The 18,015-nt window shown below is 37.9% G+C and overlaps 1 protein-coding gene across 1 annotated transcript; it reads right to left on the reverse strand.

Moving 5' to 3' along the window:
• Positions 1–207: 207 nt before the first annotated feature.
• Positions 208–9,428, reverse strand: zdhhc15b (zDHHC palmitoyltransferase 15b). Its single transcript, XM_079479703.1, has 13 exons — positions 9,310–9,428; positions 8,954–9,202; positions 8,622–8,648; positions 8,334–8,428; positions 8,109–8,229; positions 7,832–7,901; positions 7,046–7,078; positions 6,833–6,953; positions 5,885–6,017; positions 3,190–3,316; positions 2,798–2,910; positions 1,993–2,062; positions 208–1,797 (listed from the first exon to the last, which is right to left on the reverse strand). Exons 2-12 carry the CDS (start codon positions 9,069–9,071, stop codon positions 2,016–2,018), a joined length of 1,005 nt encoding a protein of 334 aa, XP_079335829.1. The 5' UTR covers positions 9,072–9,202; positions 9,310–9,428; the 3' UTR covers positions 208–1,797; positions 1,993–2,015.
• Between the last annotated feature and the right edge of the window lie 8,587 nt (positions 9,429–18,015).

Consider the following 18,015-nt stretch of genomic DNA (forward strand, 5'->3'; position numbering starts at 1 on the left):
AATAAGTTGGAAGATGGTCAAATGAATACAGATCCTAACAGAAACTTATGTTTGTCACCGAGGCTCTGTCCTGCCACCATGTCAATAATGTAATTCTGTTAAGTTTTATATTTCCTGTTTTACTGAATTTTGCCGTAAATATAATTGTTGTATATCGTAACTACACAGTTTTGTATGATATTAATGACATTAAGTGGGCTTCACATTCAAAACATTTTATAATGATTTATGCCATTTTAAATTGTTGATTTAAAATGATAAAAGACATATGCCTTACTTCTTTATGCATCTTCCTTTTGCCAACATACACTTCCAGGACAAAGGTTAATGTGGAGAGGAATTTCCCAATTTATAATTAAAGATATTGAATTAGTTTGAAATGTGTTAACTGTGGCCATCATAGGATCCAGTTCCAGCATCTAACAGCAGGTCCAATGAGGGCACTTTTGCATCAGGACCCCACTCGTTTCTGAGCCTCCATTTAAATAAAAGTGCACATGCAGAAATAAATGTACAGATCATCAAAAAAGAAAAGTTTTTGATATTTATGATTGTAAAACAATACATATTTTGTATCACTGGGAGATGGCATGTAATGACTGTAGTGAATATGGAGTTAAAAAAAGTTTGGCAGACAGTAGGAAACAATCAAATAAAGTCTCCCCGACTAGGGTCAGTGTAAATAAACAAGTAAGCATTGGCTAACCAGGATTCTCAGAAACAATAACCATATACATAAATACAATAACTTTCAAACAAAGGGATGCTCTCAGAATGCAATGATATCCCATATCTGTGTCACAACTCTTAGTCCTGTTACACCAGAGGAAAACACGCTTATTGTTTGTGATTATGAGTTTTATGATATGTCAATGTCGTCGTGAAACATTTCTGGTGTTCAATACTGCTCGCAGTAAACTCCATTATATACAGAGAAAGGTAAGAAAATATGTTTATATTGCATCAGAACACAAAGAAAAGAAATCACTCCAGACTCTATTGAGCGATTTAAAATAAAAAAGCTTCATAAAATTGTCGGGCAAATTCGGTGGAAAAGATGTCCAGGATTTCGTCTCAACTCAATAAACAAACTGTGTAAATAAATAAAAACCTGAAGAGAGCTGTGCAGCTGTGTTTCTATCTCTGTACCATTGGATGAATCACACCAATAATGTCCAGGACCCAAAATCAAAAGAAGTAAAAACATTCATTGTAAAAGAAATGCTGAAATCAAATAAAACTAGCATGACAAACACTCAGCATGATATAAAAATAGTCTACAATTGAATATATTACATTTGGATAAAAGTACGTAAATGTCAACTTCACAACATAATAATATTTATTGAATTTCATTAATGTATTTATTTGCGTTACTGTACTAAGAAATGAAGGTTAGATGTTTTCATCATTAAAGCAAAGGCCACAAACAAAATTCACTTTGGTCTTTCTTTAGATTTTGGCCTGAGATATGATCCAGACATGTTATTCATGAAGTTCACTCCATTGTGTGATCTAAAACACAGCAACAAAAGCTCTGTGCAACCCCTCCGACTGTTCATCTCGTGAGCGGTACGTGTCAGGTTATAAAACACTGTCCGACAGGTCAACAACATCAGCTGTCTTGTGGTGTTCATGTTCCTCGTCAGAAATATGAAATATAACTCATTGTGAAGAATGTTAACATATAAGAGACAAATGCTCGCTGTCGTCTATATACAAATGCTGTTCTGGAATGATGCGGAGCTGGAATGCAGTCATCACACTGGTGCATTCTGGATGAAGTCATGTGTCACACTAGTGAAATACAAAACAAACACATGACATTATCAGAGGTTAAACTACATTTTACAGAGATGTTTTCATCTGGTTACATGAGGTGTTCTCAGTGATTGCTATGCTTGATGATATTCTGGTCTCTGGATATAACTCATATAAGTCATATTTAGAGTTATCGGTCATAGTGATGGTTGTATCAACATCAATACTCACCAAACACACAGCCGCTCCAGAGATTAAGATTCGTCGGTGATGGTAACTGACGACGAGAGATTTTCATCCTCTGAAACAAACATTTCACGATCTGTTTAACACTGAACAAAACATCACAGTGCGTCAAAATCCATTAGAATGAGGCAGTGAGCCGTTTGTGTCAAACGCCAACAGAAATCTAACACAGCGCTTGAATACACTTACATGAACATTACACGATTGTTGTATGTGTGTATTGAATATTATTATATATATATATGTATAATGTGTAAAGTGTGTACATGAGTCTTGTCCACAAAAGACTTTTCACCATCACTACACTTATGTACATGATGTGTGACGATAAAGCAATTTGATTTATTACTTAAACTCATGATGTACATTTCTATATGCTGTCAACTTTTTTCTATTCTTGTTAATGAAGTGAATTACAATTTAAATCTGTATGTCTCAGGTATTATGTTCCTTAGTGTACTATACAAAAAAAGTAGACAAAAAATGTCACTGTTTAATAAAGCCAATGAATTAGACACACACTGTCTCTCCTTCTAAAAGTCCTCCACAGTCGAGCTTTCATTTCAATGTCAGATAAGAAAAATAACAGCAAACCTCAACAATGGACCTTGTAAATAACTACACTGATGCTTTTAAAGGCAACGGTCGGAAAATTCATGCAAGACAAACAAACCGATGCGTTCAGCTCTTCGTCTGCATATTCATGTGTGCAACTGACGTTCTCATGCACGTGCGCACACCCTTCACACAGACCCCGTCTATAACACACGATTATAAATGTGCAGCTCACCTGCGTTCTCCTCGTCTGATCCACCGTCCTCAGTCCATTTCTCCTCATTGGCTAGTAAAGGGTTTTCAGATTCACGCAGGGTCCTCGTGGGGAAATAATGCCCATCGCCTTCACTATAATGTGCATTTAACAACACATGAAGAATTTAACAAAGTGAGTGTATGTGCCATATATATTATCTAAGCTTGACATGTACTGTACTAATAATACTAATAAAGTTTTGAATCCAGTGAGCTAATGTTAAAGACATATTTGATTCTTTTCTCCATTCAAATACAGTAGAAATATCATGTTCTGTCTTTAATTCCCCGTGTGAATATGTAGTGCCGTAGCTGTACTTTACGCATCTCATCTGAATGTATGGAACAGCTGACGTTTGGAAACAAGCTCACCTTGTGAACACTGGCACAAACCAGAGCTTTTTATTTTCCCCAAACACCTGCCGGAGGTTTCTGCTGAGCCCAAGATTAAAGCCGTTCCTTTCAGGGCCGTTCTGAAACACCGGTGCCGAAAACGCCTCTGGTCAACACAATTCAGAACATGGCACAGTAACATTAGTCTAACATAGATGAGCAAAAAATGTGTTTATGTATCAAAGGTACAGTAGTTGTGTCATTTCGAGTAGTTGTGCAGTTAATATTCATATTGTAATTTCAGAAAGTTTTGGAAAATTCTTCCTCTCCCCAAATACTGTCACTACCGAAACCCAATAATATAACATTTAATAAAAATGATTATATTTACATACTGTATTAAGATTTTGTTTATATCTATGTTATCTTATACTTTTAAAATATATATTTTTGCTCAGTTTTTATGGGCGGGTCACATTGTAGACTTGCAAGTTAACGCCCACTGCTATGATTGGATAACAGTTCCAGAAGAGATCAGTGTGCCCTGTGACGTACATCTCTGTGTCTGTTTGACAAGCTACATGCTTAGTTGGAGACTTCTGTAAACTTGGTTAGACACGTAGCAGACACATAATCAGAAGATATAAAGCAATAGTGACATAGCATCATACATATATTTTCACTCGCATAAGATTCCGGTCTATAGAGAAAACAGCCACAGCGCTTTTTACTAAAAGATGCACCTGTTAAGAAAACAAAGCATTTTTTTGTGCAATTTCTGCCTATCAGTTGAGTTTGTGACAATATTTTTTACATATTGTTTATTAATGCATAAATTATTCATTACAATATATGTTTAATTTGTTTCATAAGTAAAAGTTGTTTTTATCATTCCTACATTTTGTGCATTTTGTGTTAAGGTGAATAAAATACTTTTTTCTCTATATATTTCATCATTGTGGATTTCTTTAAAAAGGTCAAAAAAATCTTGTCTTGTTCTGGTAAACCCAATCTCATGTCTCTTCACACCCCTAATATACACACATAGCAACCCTGTTTTGTCTGATTTATTAAAATTTCTATTACCAAAATATGTGGTTCCTGTCAGGGGTGGCGCTATGGGTGGGCTAAGAGGGGTGAAAACCCGAAAGTTTGCAGTAAAGCACCGATTGTTGTAGTACCATACCGTGTACAAAACATGCTGTGTACGTATCACTTAGGGGCCATTTAAATGTCTTTTGCACATCTATGTTTCCAAGCATCTTCTGTGGCGTAGTGAGTAAGACATGTGACAAGTGTCTAGATATGAATCCACCAAATATGGATTGGCATTTCATCTCTGTCAATCTTCAAATGATTTAACATTGCCTGAGATGTAGTTCATATCATTATATATGATATATTAAAAGTTAATATCAGTTCTCCTTCACATATCTCTGTTGCTTGTCAAATAAATCTATGTTTGTGAATGAGCTTTATAATTACATTCGGGGGTCTGAGTAGGATGTTAAAGCTGTTAAGTCTCCCAATGTCACACATATAGTGGTCGGGCTGTTCATTAAACATCAGATGCGTGCGTCTTCCACATCTGAGCTGATGCGCGCAGCACAGAGCAACAGGAGAAACACCGCAATGATTGACAGGATGACAGAGACAAGAGAGCAAAAGAATGTTTGTTCATAAAAAATATATAATTTCTTTATGCAATGTAAGTAAGTTTGTCTTTGTTATACTTTGTTCAAATATGAACCACAAACTAAAGATGTTCTAAAGTGAGGGGAAAATCCATAGATCTTTTATTTATTTGTGCATGTTATCCTTCTTATTTTGTTTTTCAATAAAGGTTTAATTATAAAGTTTGTGTAACATAGGCTATTTTATTATTGTGTTCTCATTAAATATTAATGAACCACAAACTAAGCATTCGTTCTAAAGTAAGTGGGGAAAAAACAAAGACTTTTTGTTTATTTGTGTTACACAATGCGAGTTTATCATGTCACACGTTTATTATTCCCGAAGAACATTTCCTCACCAGCACATCTCTAATGGACTACAACTCGATGGTTATTTATATTTGGGACAATTAAAGAAGTTTAAGTAGTATTCAGTATTGATCAAAACTGGGCGAGCTTTTCTGTTAAAGGTATTAAATTTCAAAATGATAGATTATATAAGTGAAACTCTCTTTTCAAAGAATACAATAATACCCTTATTTGGTGTTTTATTATAAAATCATTGAAATTATTATAGTCCGATTATTCAATTATCCAAATAATCATTAGTTGCAGCACTAATTTATTGTGTATGTCTGAGCATAAACTTGATGTACTTTTACTAATTTTTACTCAAAGTTTTCAGAAGTGTTCAGAATTGTGCATGTGTTACAGTGTTTCTGTAAAAGTAAACCTTTATGCTTCTTTTATAGATGCAAATCGGATTGTCACCTTCACGTGATTTAAATATAACCAAAACTAATCCAAAGGTAATATACAACCTGTCTACGGATTTTTATTTGTTGTGAGCTTTCTATATCGGGGTGGACGATGGGGGGGGAACTGATCTCTCTGAAAATGTGCGGTTGCGCCCCTGTCAGCAGATCACAAGTTAACACATGCGCATTTCTGAAAATATGCACACAAGAATTGATAAGAGGAATTTTAATTTCAAGGATTTGATTCCAAATTGGAATTGATTTTCGATTATGATATGAGAAGTGAAATAAAGGCTTCCTCACCCAACGTGGATCTGTTTTTAGCCACCAGCCAACAGTGGTAACCAAACAGAAACATGAGACTGACAAAAAACATGAGAGCCACGAACAACAGAAACAGCACGTGGAATTTGGCCGATGCGTTGGGAAGATCTCCCTAACAAACAGAAACAAACATGTTAGAAATGATGCCAGAACACGCAGCGTGTCAACCTTAACTTTGTTGATGTTTTATTGAAAGAGAACTATGTTTATAAATACAGTATCTCACAGAAGTGAGTCAAACCCTCACATTTTAGTCAATATTTGATTGTATCTTGTTGATATATTGTTTTATTAAATCATTATTTTAATGACACTTTGCTACAGTGTAAAGTAGTGAGTGTAAGGCTTGAATAACAGTGTAAGTTTGCTTTCCCCTCAAATAACTCAACACACAGCCATTAATGTCTAAACCGCTGGCAACAAAAGTGTGTACACCCCTAAGTGAAAATGTACAGATTGGGCTCAAAGTGTCAGTATTTAGCAAAGTGTAGCAAAGTGTCATTTCTTCAGTGTTGTCCCATGGAAAGATGTGAGCGGTGTCACTTCTGTGAGATGCTGTATATTTTGTCCATATGTTTAAACAGCCTTTAGGTCACAGTGCTGCTGTGACAGCAGACATCCCAGTGATTTGGCTGAAGCTCAAAATATGAACGGTTTTCTCTCACACATGTTGATGTAAGAAGATAACAACACAATGACATTTTAATAAAAAGTTATTGGTTTTGTGTTCAACTAAGGAAAGGAAGGTGCGGACATTGGGCGAGTAAATAGTTACTTTTGTGTGAACAATTCCTGTAAAGAATGAATGTGGCATTCAGGTTCATTAATGTTATGAAAGCACATCCGTTTTAAGGTCCTTTCAGTTTTTTACGATGTCACTAAGGAGTTCAGTTTCGAGAGCAAACTACTATACGTGCTGACACTCACCACCCAGAACTTGATGAAGTACTGAAACACTGTGGATGCTATGAACACACAGTACAGCATCGAGTAAGACAAGAAAAGCAAGAAGAACTTGTAGTTGGAGAAGCCGACACAATTGTTGACCCTGAAGAAACAAGAAATTCACACGTCACAACGCCGACATTTCAAATGGACCGAAACATAATGAGATTAATTCATAACAAACTGGTGGTTTACCATGGACAATGATGATCCATTTTCAAAACACATCTACAGAACACAGGAGCACAATCAGGTCACGTGGTTTAACTTGAATGACATAAAGTCCAGGGTCTCATTTATAAAGCTGTGCATAGGGTCCTTACTGAAAGTGTCAAAAGTCAAAAATAATATTCCTGTAAGCAATATTCGCTTTATACATCACAGATCACCTGCAAGAATGCGTAAGTGAATCAGTGTCATATACCGCCCCCCAACCGCTATCGGATGCCATAGAAAAATAACAGAAATGATGTAAGCACCCGATCCCATCCTTCATCTCCGTAACGAAATCACAACATGAGATTCACGGAAATTTCCAAATTAATAACTGTCATAATTATTATTATTACAAAAATATTTAGATTTAATTTGTATTTAATATTTGAGTTGGATTTCACAAGAAGGTACATGAAACAAATATCACTCAATACAAGCGAAAATGATTCTGCAGATTTCATGTTGATCTTTAGGGTAAAATTACATGAGAGTGATGCTTATAACGAATCCGTTTTATCACACTTACTTTCTGCAATCTAACTTGAGTTCACTAACTGTCGCCCCTTGTCTCCAAAATGTGCGTACACATGGGTCAGAGTTTACTTACAGGGTTAAGTTCTTACAAGTTTGCTTTTAATAAATCACAACCTTTACATGGAAAGTGGCGTACGCACGTTTCCAGCACCGTTTTGTGCCTACGCAACGTTTATAAATGAGACCCCAGGTAGTGTTTTAGGACTGAGATCTGCTATCAGGCCGACTTACGTTTCACAGACGGAGCAGTGGTGACAGCGGTCGGGCTTTAACACCTGACAGCGATCGCAGAACCTGATAGCTGAAGACATGGAGATAAGGCAGCTGATTTAGGAGTGCGAGACTACTGTTCAAAAGCACCTTAAACAACCTTAAAGCTGTTGCTGGATGTCATTTTTGTGCCAGGTCACTTAAACACAAGCATACAGTTTTCAGGAAAATCATCTGGTGAATACTGAGAATCTGAGAAAGCACTTGGTATTTCACGATAGTAAAGGTGAAGGTGTACCTCCTGACTGCGCGCGTGTGAAAATAGGAAGCTTCTTAGCGATATCGGCAAGAATCTGCTTCTGCACATCTGGCCTCTCCTCCAGCTCGTATCTTTCTTTATCCGTGTACGATAACTGAAACTGAAGCGCAGAAACACCTCCTCACGCCGTGCATTAAAACCCTTTAACGTACGGCTAGCTGTGGATTATCCCTTACATAATACACATGCGAGTGTGACACAAACCTTTTTCGATGGTCTGGAGGGTGGTGTGAAGATGGCCTTCCAATAGGTCCACCAGAACATTATAAAGCACACATGGAATATCAACAGATAGGTCACTGCAGAGAAGATGACATACAGTATATTATCATGACGACTACAGATTCATGTTGCGGATATGCAAGGATATAATCTTACAATGAATAAGAGGTTTGAATGACATAAAGAAAGAAACACTAACACGATGTACTGCTAGGCTCGACTGGCACTGATATGTGATGACGTAGTGAAGTTAAATGTGAGAACACTTACCTCTCTCCAGATTATTGCTTAGAGTCACTGAAATGCAAATGAGATCAATATGAGAAACACACACACAGCTTGTGTCTGAAAACTAACTGTGTTCCCTAACTAGACAGCAGTTTCAGTTCACTAGAAGGAGAGTTTAGACTGTGTCTGTGTATGTGGACAGATCGAGTCCGGATTCAGAATCAGAACATAGTCCTCTCTTGATCTACATCACTGTTCATAAATATCAAACACCGACATAAAGCGGGTGGATTCCTGACACTTCCTTATTATGACAGTCGAGCTACAACCATTGGCCTGATTCCGTCATAGCCAACGTGAAGGTAAACACTTACCAACACACAGCTCAAAGACATACGCGTAATAAGACCAGAGCACGACACATGAGATGATGATGACGGGAATCCAGGAGAAAATCCTCTGACAGCATCTCAAACCTCGAGAGAGAGCCATGATGATCAACCTCAAGCCATCCTCACCCGCTCTGGCATCCGCTAAACAGCCTGCGCATGCGCCTGCGCCTGCCGATCGAGCGCTCGGTCATCTGCCTCACAGCCTGGCTGCTATCATCAGCGGATTCATAGCTGAGTTTAAAACAATTTAAAAACATTATACTGAAGTAAACCAGATTTACACTAATCCGTCAAATAGAGTCTTGAAAACATAATGTAAAATAATAAGTATGTATTACTTATAATAATAAGTAAATATTGATGAAGAGTAAGCCATCATGGCCAGCATGTGCTACTTCTAGTTGTGTTAGATTTTCTTCGTAAACATTCCTTTTAAAAATAGCAGCCCTACGATAGCGGAAGTTGCTTAGCCGGCTGAGATTTTAGCGGAAGTACGTCATCACCCTGTGTGCACAGAGTCTCTTGCAATCAAGGGCAAATATTATATTCATAAACAAAAGTTTGTAAAATCTGCACTTAACTGCTATTTATTTTTGTTAGAATTGGAGAACTTAGAAAAATCTTTATTGCTTGTAAACAATCAAAAAAATTTAAAGTTTTAAAGCTTTTTTCAACTTAATATCCCATCTATTTTTATGGATGCTCTTTTTTATTTTTTTAAATATATATATATATTGTTTTTTTGTGGATTTAGAATGTGTCCATAGGAAAGAGGAGAAATATTTGCTGTTGTTTTCTGTATTTATTTATTTGTATTTCTTCTTTATTATTTATTAATCCTTTTTTTCTCTTCCTCTTTGTGTGCTCTATTGTGTGATCTGAATAATATTGTTACTTTCAAAGATTTCTTTGAATAAAAAATAAAAAAATTAATACAAAATAAAAAAATTGCAAACAAGGGTTAATCCAACCCTTCCCCTCCCTTATGTACAACAGAGGCCGACACAACATGGTGAATTGCATGTAAGGGGACCCACAGTGTATAGAAACAGCTAATTTTAAGGTAATAAAAACACTAGGCTTCATTATGTAAGGTCTTAATACACCTCCTTGTGTGTGTGTTATGTGTATTATATTGCATTCACACTCTCAAAAGATCCTCCAAAAAAATGACACACTGGACCTTTAAACCACTGTTACGCTATAGCTGTGTTTTACAATGTTCCACCAGAAGGTGTCAGTGCAGGACTTCAGCATCATCTCTACAGTACTGCATATATGAAAGAAATCCTGTGTTGACCTCTGGTTGATCCTCTTTAAAGCAGTTCACCTATTGACATGGTTTTCACACACACTGCTATGTTTCTATATGGTCTTTTCATTTGACATCCCGGGAATTTCTTAACGTGATAGTTCACCAAAAAATGAAAACTACTCACCCTCAGGTTGCTCCAAACCTGTATACGATTCTTTCTTCTGTTGAACACACAGGAAGATATTTGGAAGAATGTCAGTAACCAAACAGATCTGCTGGCAAGTGTCAACAACAGGTAGATAATAACTGAAGGGTGTTCAGCTGTGGAGAGACACATAGCCCATGGGTGCTTCTTAATATTTAAATTGATGCTTCCTGGTTTCCTCGATCCTCCAGCCTGTGGGCCACAGACCGATTGAGTTCAGCCGTCTTGTAAGACATCTCACTTTTTTGCAAAGCGAGGGGGCGAGGAACTAGGAGTCATGTGTGAAGATACACAGGTGTCATCATCTATGTGGAAGACATCATAATATATATATTCTGAAGATCTAGGCTGCACTAGTTAGATCAACTGGAACCAGGGACACTTCCAATAACAACTGATGCATTTGTTGCATCAACGAGTGCAGAACAGTGCTCTACTCTCAGCCAGTCTTGTCTCATTGTTCCAAGGTTACCAGAGCGGGCAGGACGCAGTCCAAGGTTACCGGAGCGGGCAGGGCGCAATCCAAGGTTACCAGAGCGGGCAGGACGCAGTCCAAGGTTACCGGAGCGGGCAGGATGCAGTCCAAGGTTACCGGAGCGGGCAGGACGCAGTCCAAGGTTACCAGAGCGGGCAGGACGCAGTCCAAGGTTACCGGAGCGGGCAGGATGCAGTCCAAGGTTACCGGAGCGGGCAGGATGCAGTCCAAGGTTACCGGAGCGGGCAGGGCGCAATCCATTCCCAGACCTGACAAAAGTCTGGACGAAGGACGTGGCGACTCAACAAAACTTCAGTCGCTATTAGATAATTAAAAAGATAATAAACTTTTTTTATTTTGTCTTGTTGTGCAAGCACTGTCGAGCTTGTGCAGAGGCAGCAGTTTTTGTCAGAGGGGAACTGGAATCCCCTGGTTAGGCCTGATCTCCCTCTGAGGTTTTTTTTCTCCTCCAATGGAGTTTTGGGTTCCTCGCCACCGTTTTCATACTGTTTTGCACTGTTTGCCGGGCCGGGGGGGCTGCTAGAATTTGATAGTCTTATTTAATGAACACTGCATATTGGAATTTCTAGTCTGTCTGATATTTGACCTGTGTTTTGACTTCCATAACCTTAAATGTTTTACTTATAGTCAATGTTTTCTTGTACAGCTACTTTGTAACAATGACAATTGTAAAAAGCGCTATATAAATAAAGCTGACTTGACATCATCGCATGTTTAAATCATCCTCAAACATGCATAAATGTCAGTCGACATCATCAGGTTATTGTGAATGTTGACCAGTTTCAGACAGAAGGTCGCTATTTAATATATATCATTGACTGGACACATGTTCGTGGGTTTGAATGAAAAGGGGATATGAAGTCTAACTCAATAGTGTGTTTTAATTTATTTATATTGTTTCATATTTGTTTGTGTTTACTGCACTTGATATTTGACAAAAGATAATACACTGCATATAGAGAGTAAGCATAGACCAAAACAATGCTTTGATATTCTTGTTTTTTTTTGTGTTATATTTCAGGCTGTTTCATGTCAGATTTGATCAATAAAATCGTACATTGAATGAATTCATTTGAAGTGACTATTATTTAAGGAATTGTATTATGCAGTGTTTTTCTGGGTGAATGTGGTTCCAGTATGTGGTGATGTTGTAGATGGTCTGTGGACAGCATCTCTTTCTCAGCAGCCGCACCACTAGAAACAGCTCAAGTCTATCATAACAGTAACAGGGTCTCAATCAAAACATTGACACAGCAAGTGAAACGCAAACGGTTTGTGTCGGCAGGTCGAGACAAATCTCTGGCACTTGGAATGAAATGTGCTTCATACTGTACCTTACTGACAGACACGACACGACAAGACACAATATGAGCTGTGTCAGCTTCAACAGTTTGCACTGGTTTGTGTCTCTTTGTGTCAAATGTCTCTGATGAGAAATGAAACATTTCATCTCAAAGCATTACCATTTCACCATGCCTAGATTTTTAAAAGCTGCCTTGAAATGTGTGGAAAAACACTTGATGACGTTTTTATTTATTTATATAAACATTTTCTTTAGGGGTACATGTTCTTGACAGATGTCATGGTTTCTTTGACTTACATTTTCAGTCTTTAAAAGTACAGTATCAAATATTTATTTGTTGTTGTATGTGTGTGTATGTATGAAAGAATGAATGAATGCAGATGTTATATATGGAGTATGTGATGAAGTGCATTAAATCCGTCTCTCTCTCTCTCTCTCTCTGGTGTTTTTTGAATCAAGTAGAGTGTTTGATAGCATTCCCATATTCATTCCCTGCATGCTTAAGTGTCTGAACAGTAAATTCATCATGTGTGCTACGTTTGGAAGTCTGGATGGAATACGGTTTGGAAACTCGGCATTCATCACATGGCCAAAGTCACAGATGTGTGCAGGCAGACAAAGAATTTTCATGTCTATTTTCCTTCCATTTGAGCCTCTAAAGTCTCAGCTGGTTTGTAAAAAGGAGTCGCACACGGAAATAAAATGTCAATTACACAACTGACTGGTGCATGAAAACAAGTACATGACTTCACAGCGATGAAAGAAAACAGCTTCACAGATCGGAAGGAAGCTTGATGAAAAAAAGTTGTAACACTAGCTTTTCTGCCATTATATTGACTTTAGGCCTCAGTATTTAATCACGTGAACGGACTGTAATGAGCTACACAAAGTGCTGCTTAAACCCGACATCCCACCCTACAAAACAACTGACATTAAACTTCAACTGCACAGAAAGTCAAATGAAACATGATAATAAAGAAGGTCTCTTATTATGTCATGGCAGTTTAAACTGAGACTGCTGTAAATAAACATTTCTGCATTTCTGATCATCAAAAGCAACCACTCTAATATATAAACAAAGGTCTTCTGAATATGAAGCAAGAAATGAAGTGAGACAGGTAATGTGAATGTATTGTGTTTTCTATTGTTGAAAGTAATGTAGGCCTAAACTTAAGTTGATAAAAAAAACTTAAATATTTGACATTTCTGAAACACATTCATTTTTGAGTGAAGTATAATTGATGGTTTTTCATTAACTTGAAGTTTTGAGTTAAAGCAAAGAAAAATGATCTCTTTGTTAAATGCACTTCATTTTATAATTCAAAACAATTGGTCGAAAAGGATTTCCAATTCCCAGCAGGCTTTGTTATTTGACTGTATTGGGGGAGTACATTTTGAAATATGATTGTCTTATGAGTTTTTCGGTAAAGTTAAAGACTTGTGCCCGGTTTCACAGACAAGGGTTAAGACTAGTGCCAGACCTGTCTAAACTGAATATAACTTGCCCTGACACATCTTCAAATATGTCAGTGCCATTGTTTTGTCTCAAGATGCAATAATGTTATTTCATGTTTATAAAGTGCCTTAAATATCATAATTTAACTACGGTCTAGTACTGGTTTAAGTGTGTGTGTTTAATGTTCATTGATCTTGGACATTTAAAAGAGTTTAATAACTAACCAAAGAAATTGAGAACTTTAATTAAATAGAAATACAAATCTGAAAGTTCTGCTTCCTTGAACCAAGAACTCCCAATGTTTTGCTTTCATTTTTTTGATTACAGTACAAAGCAAACTCAATTTGTTTAATATCTCATTTTCTGGAGGAAATATGAGTGGTGCTCGTCTGTATGAAACCTGTCATCACAATTCTCATAGAACATGTGTTTGTGTACTGATGCATGGTGGCTGGGTGATTATGGGATGTTGTGTTGCCAATCTTTACTCTAATCTTCACTGGGGTTCTTTTCATTGTTGGGTCGAATATAAACCATTTTCTGGATTAATTTAACCCAACTGTTGGGTTCGTCCATTTCAGATCTAACCTTGGGCTGAAAGTAACCCAGTGTTCAAAAGAGTGTGTTTCTTAAACGGTCAAGGGTTTTATACTTTATTTAAATCATTAAACTCAAATAAGTAAAAGCAATGTCTCATCAGAACGTATTAATGTACCACCATCAACACAAAAGACAGTCAGGGATCTTAAACCACATTTCTTATTGGCATGACAAAATATCATTGGATATAGACATTATGACTTTGAATTATTTATGTGTAGTTTCCTGCGAATGGGCTTTTGTTACGTTTAAAATGACTTCTGCACGGGTTCATTATACGACATGAGATGTGTTAATAGGCCTGGAAAGTATTCTCTGTGACTGTTAAAGCTGTCATTAAACTCTGCCTTTTCCCAGGAGCCGAAACGCACGCCAGGCCAACATATCTCAAAGTGACCACTATTCTCTAATGAAACCACCCAAACATTGTTGAAAAGCTCTTTCGTTTCCCAGCGCTCCGCGTGAGAGATATTTTCTCTGTGTCTCTGTTCATGTTCACTTCCAACAGCAAATTAAACAACGGCAGGGCGGGACAAACTACAGACACCTCCATCCAGATGTGTGAAAATAAATCTGCTCCATGCAGGGTGGAGTGTGTCTTCAACAATCATGGAAATTTCAGATGCTTGTGCCACTAGAAAGGTACCGTGTGCAGTAATAATAAAGGCAGTCAATTATTGCCGCTCAGGTTTTGCGTGCGCTAGCTGTGAATGACCGTACATGCGCAGTTGTTTCAAATAAACAGCCAACCTGCCCCGAGGATCACTCTGTTAATGCTGTTATGACTTTCTGCTCTTGACAACTTGTGTTAGAAACACAAGATTTCCAGTGAACGCACACTCACTGAAAAGACATGTCTGATGAATTCTCTGTGTGCTTTAATGTAAGCTTTTACCTGTTTCATGTGATGCCATCCTTTATCTGTTGCTCTGCTTTCTCTTTACCATTTTAATTTCAATGCTTTTCAATGAGTATCGAAGGAGTTCTCCTGTGTGCTTTTTCATAACCAGCTGTCACAACAAATAATAAACATCGAAATAAAGAAATCCACATGAGCACAATCTATAAGACTAATTTCAAGTCTTTTCAGTCAGGAGCGTCCTAACTTTGATTGAGTGTATGATGTCATCATGATGAGAAGTGCATGCACTACCGGCGTTCATATTTTTCCAAAACCTGTTCACACATCAATTGTGCCTTGAGCTGAAAGTGCAACAGCTTCTTTGTCAGTGGAAAGGCCAATTGGAAAATAAGGCCTTAATTAAAACCCTGTGTGGTGTAGGTGTGTTTGCGTGTGTAGAGAGAGAGATGGGCCATTGAGTGGCAGAACAAAAGAGAAATCTGCTCCGACGATCACAGTTTCAACACTCTTGATCATGTTTCCATAAAAAGCAGCGGTATCATTTATACACACGGGCCTGCTGAAGGAAGAGGAAGTTTTTATCATACAACAGAGTTGACGAGTGGTATTGGGTGGATGGAAAGGTCATTTACTGAAGCTTTACAGACAGTTTCCGTTTTATAGTCTGCCAGCGCTGCAGTTCATAAGCATGACTTACCTGCGCTCATCCACATTTCCACACGGTTGATGTCACGGGTGACCTAAGTAAAGCGAAAACACACCGCGGTGTGAGCCCTGACCACGCTGAGGAAATAACACCATTCCTGAAAGAATATACAAATGTTGAACTTTACAAGTCCATGTCTTACAAGCTTTGCATTATTGAGCACATGTAAAACAGACCATTGTCATTTCTATGACCTTACACTGTTGATAAACGTCATATCTAAGCCATATGCCAATTTTCCTGGACACGTCCTTGCCAGGATTTCAGGTGTGTCCTCCGGAGGTTGCATTTGTCCAAAACGTGTAATCGTTGTACTTTCATTCTTACCTTAAAATATAACGGTTGGCTTTCTTAATAAGACCTGATAAATAATAAACCTCCGTGACATATGCGGTGGACAAAGGCGACCTCAGAAGGACCCACAAAAAATCCTAGCCCGAATGAGTCCAGGACAAATGGCATATATGGTCACCCTAGTCATGTCAAAAACTTCTTGATAATACCACATTTTATATGAAGTGCAATGAAGTCCATGAAATTAGCACAAAACAACACCAAAAGCAGGACCGCTGACCTGAACAGCTGAACACATTGCACAAAAATGCACTACTGTACAGCGACAGTCTAGGAAGCACCAAGACCAACCTACAATCCATCCAAGAACAATTCAAATCTATACAGAGCGATCTTTGAACATAGTTGCAACTGATAATGTGCTAAATCAATTGCATCTTGACAGTCATGAGTTTGTACAGTGTAATTTGCCTTCTGTTCACACACAGTTGTTTGTTCATGTAGCGGAAAAATACGCTCCAAGAGAGGGCTCCTTTGATCCTGATGACCGGGTAACAGTGATGCTGTGACTCGTGATAAGACATGATTGTGATTCCGTGTCTCGTTATCACTCACGTCACCGGCCGAATACTTGATTCTGACAGAGCTTTCCACCACCATCACGCCGAACCGTTCTCTCATTCTATCAGTACGAAATTTCAGGCAAGGAGGCTTTCTAATCACGCTGTGCCGAGCAAGGCTCACGTGGAAATATACCCGTAACCATTTTACACCGTGCTTAGAAAGGTTCGGCGTGATTGTGGAAAAGCGCAAATATATTTAGTGTATGACGCTGCTATTTGTTTACTCATGCAAATATACTTCAATTCAAATCTATATTTCATGTGGTGAGTAACAGTCTGTCTCAGCTTGATTTGATGATAATAAGGCTAACTTGCTTCCGATGTTTTCAGAAGTCGGGATAACAGTTTCCGGTTTAATTCAACTTAAATGTTGTTGTGTTCTTTATGTCAAAAACTTACTTAATAAACACTAGCTGTTGTCAAAGGAACAAGCAGTTATTTCACTGATCAAATTAATAATCTGCTATGAGTTTTCTCATCCATTATAAGGAAACAGCTCAGCTAAAGGCAGCACATACTGAGAACATAAAGCTTTTCCGATATCATTCTGACGTTGGACATCGATGATAAATACATATTTAATCATATGGTTTTCCCTGGTTGTTGTTCAGATAAATGAAGCCTTGAGATATTCCATATAATGAACTCATGCAGGAGAAAATGCTTGTGTGTGGAGCACACACCACAGTAGCACAAGTATTTACTGAATAATCTCACATCAGATCTCACCTTTGAATGAAGAAGAGGAAAGTCACAGTTCAGTTAAAAAGCTCAGGTAAGAGAACTAATGAAGTGATCTGTGTCACCATTACCTGGACTCACCTGGCCAACACAAGCCAGCTTATTTTGGGGGTACGTTTCTCCAGCTGCTGTCAGGCACCAGTTGTGTCTTTTTGGGGGTATGCTCTGGGTTCAGGCACACCGGGCCCGGGACATGAGGCCCCAGGAAACAGACAATAACCGTGACACTCATCTGAATTCGTCATAACTCTACACTTTTTGACAGCTTAAAGCATTTTTCCAAGCTACACACACATGAGTTTTTTCCCATGACTCCCTTGATTTTTTTCCGCCTCTTGCTTGTAATTCTTACTATGATATGAAAAAGACATACATGACCAGAGGGCTCCTTAACAAATGGAAGCACTGCACAGTTTGCCATAAACTGTGAAAAAATGTCAGTTGTATCTGGTCCAGAATATGAAGCCATCTCCCAGACTCTGGCCAAAAGCCCACACACTGTT

The sequence above is a fragment of the Barbatula barbatula genome, assembly GCF_947034865.1.
Source record: "Barbatula barbatula genome assembly, chromosome: 18".
Lineage (NCBI taxonomy): Eukaryota > Metazoa > Chordata > Actinopteri > Cypriniformes > Nemacheilidae > Barbatula > Barbatula barbatula.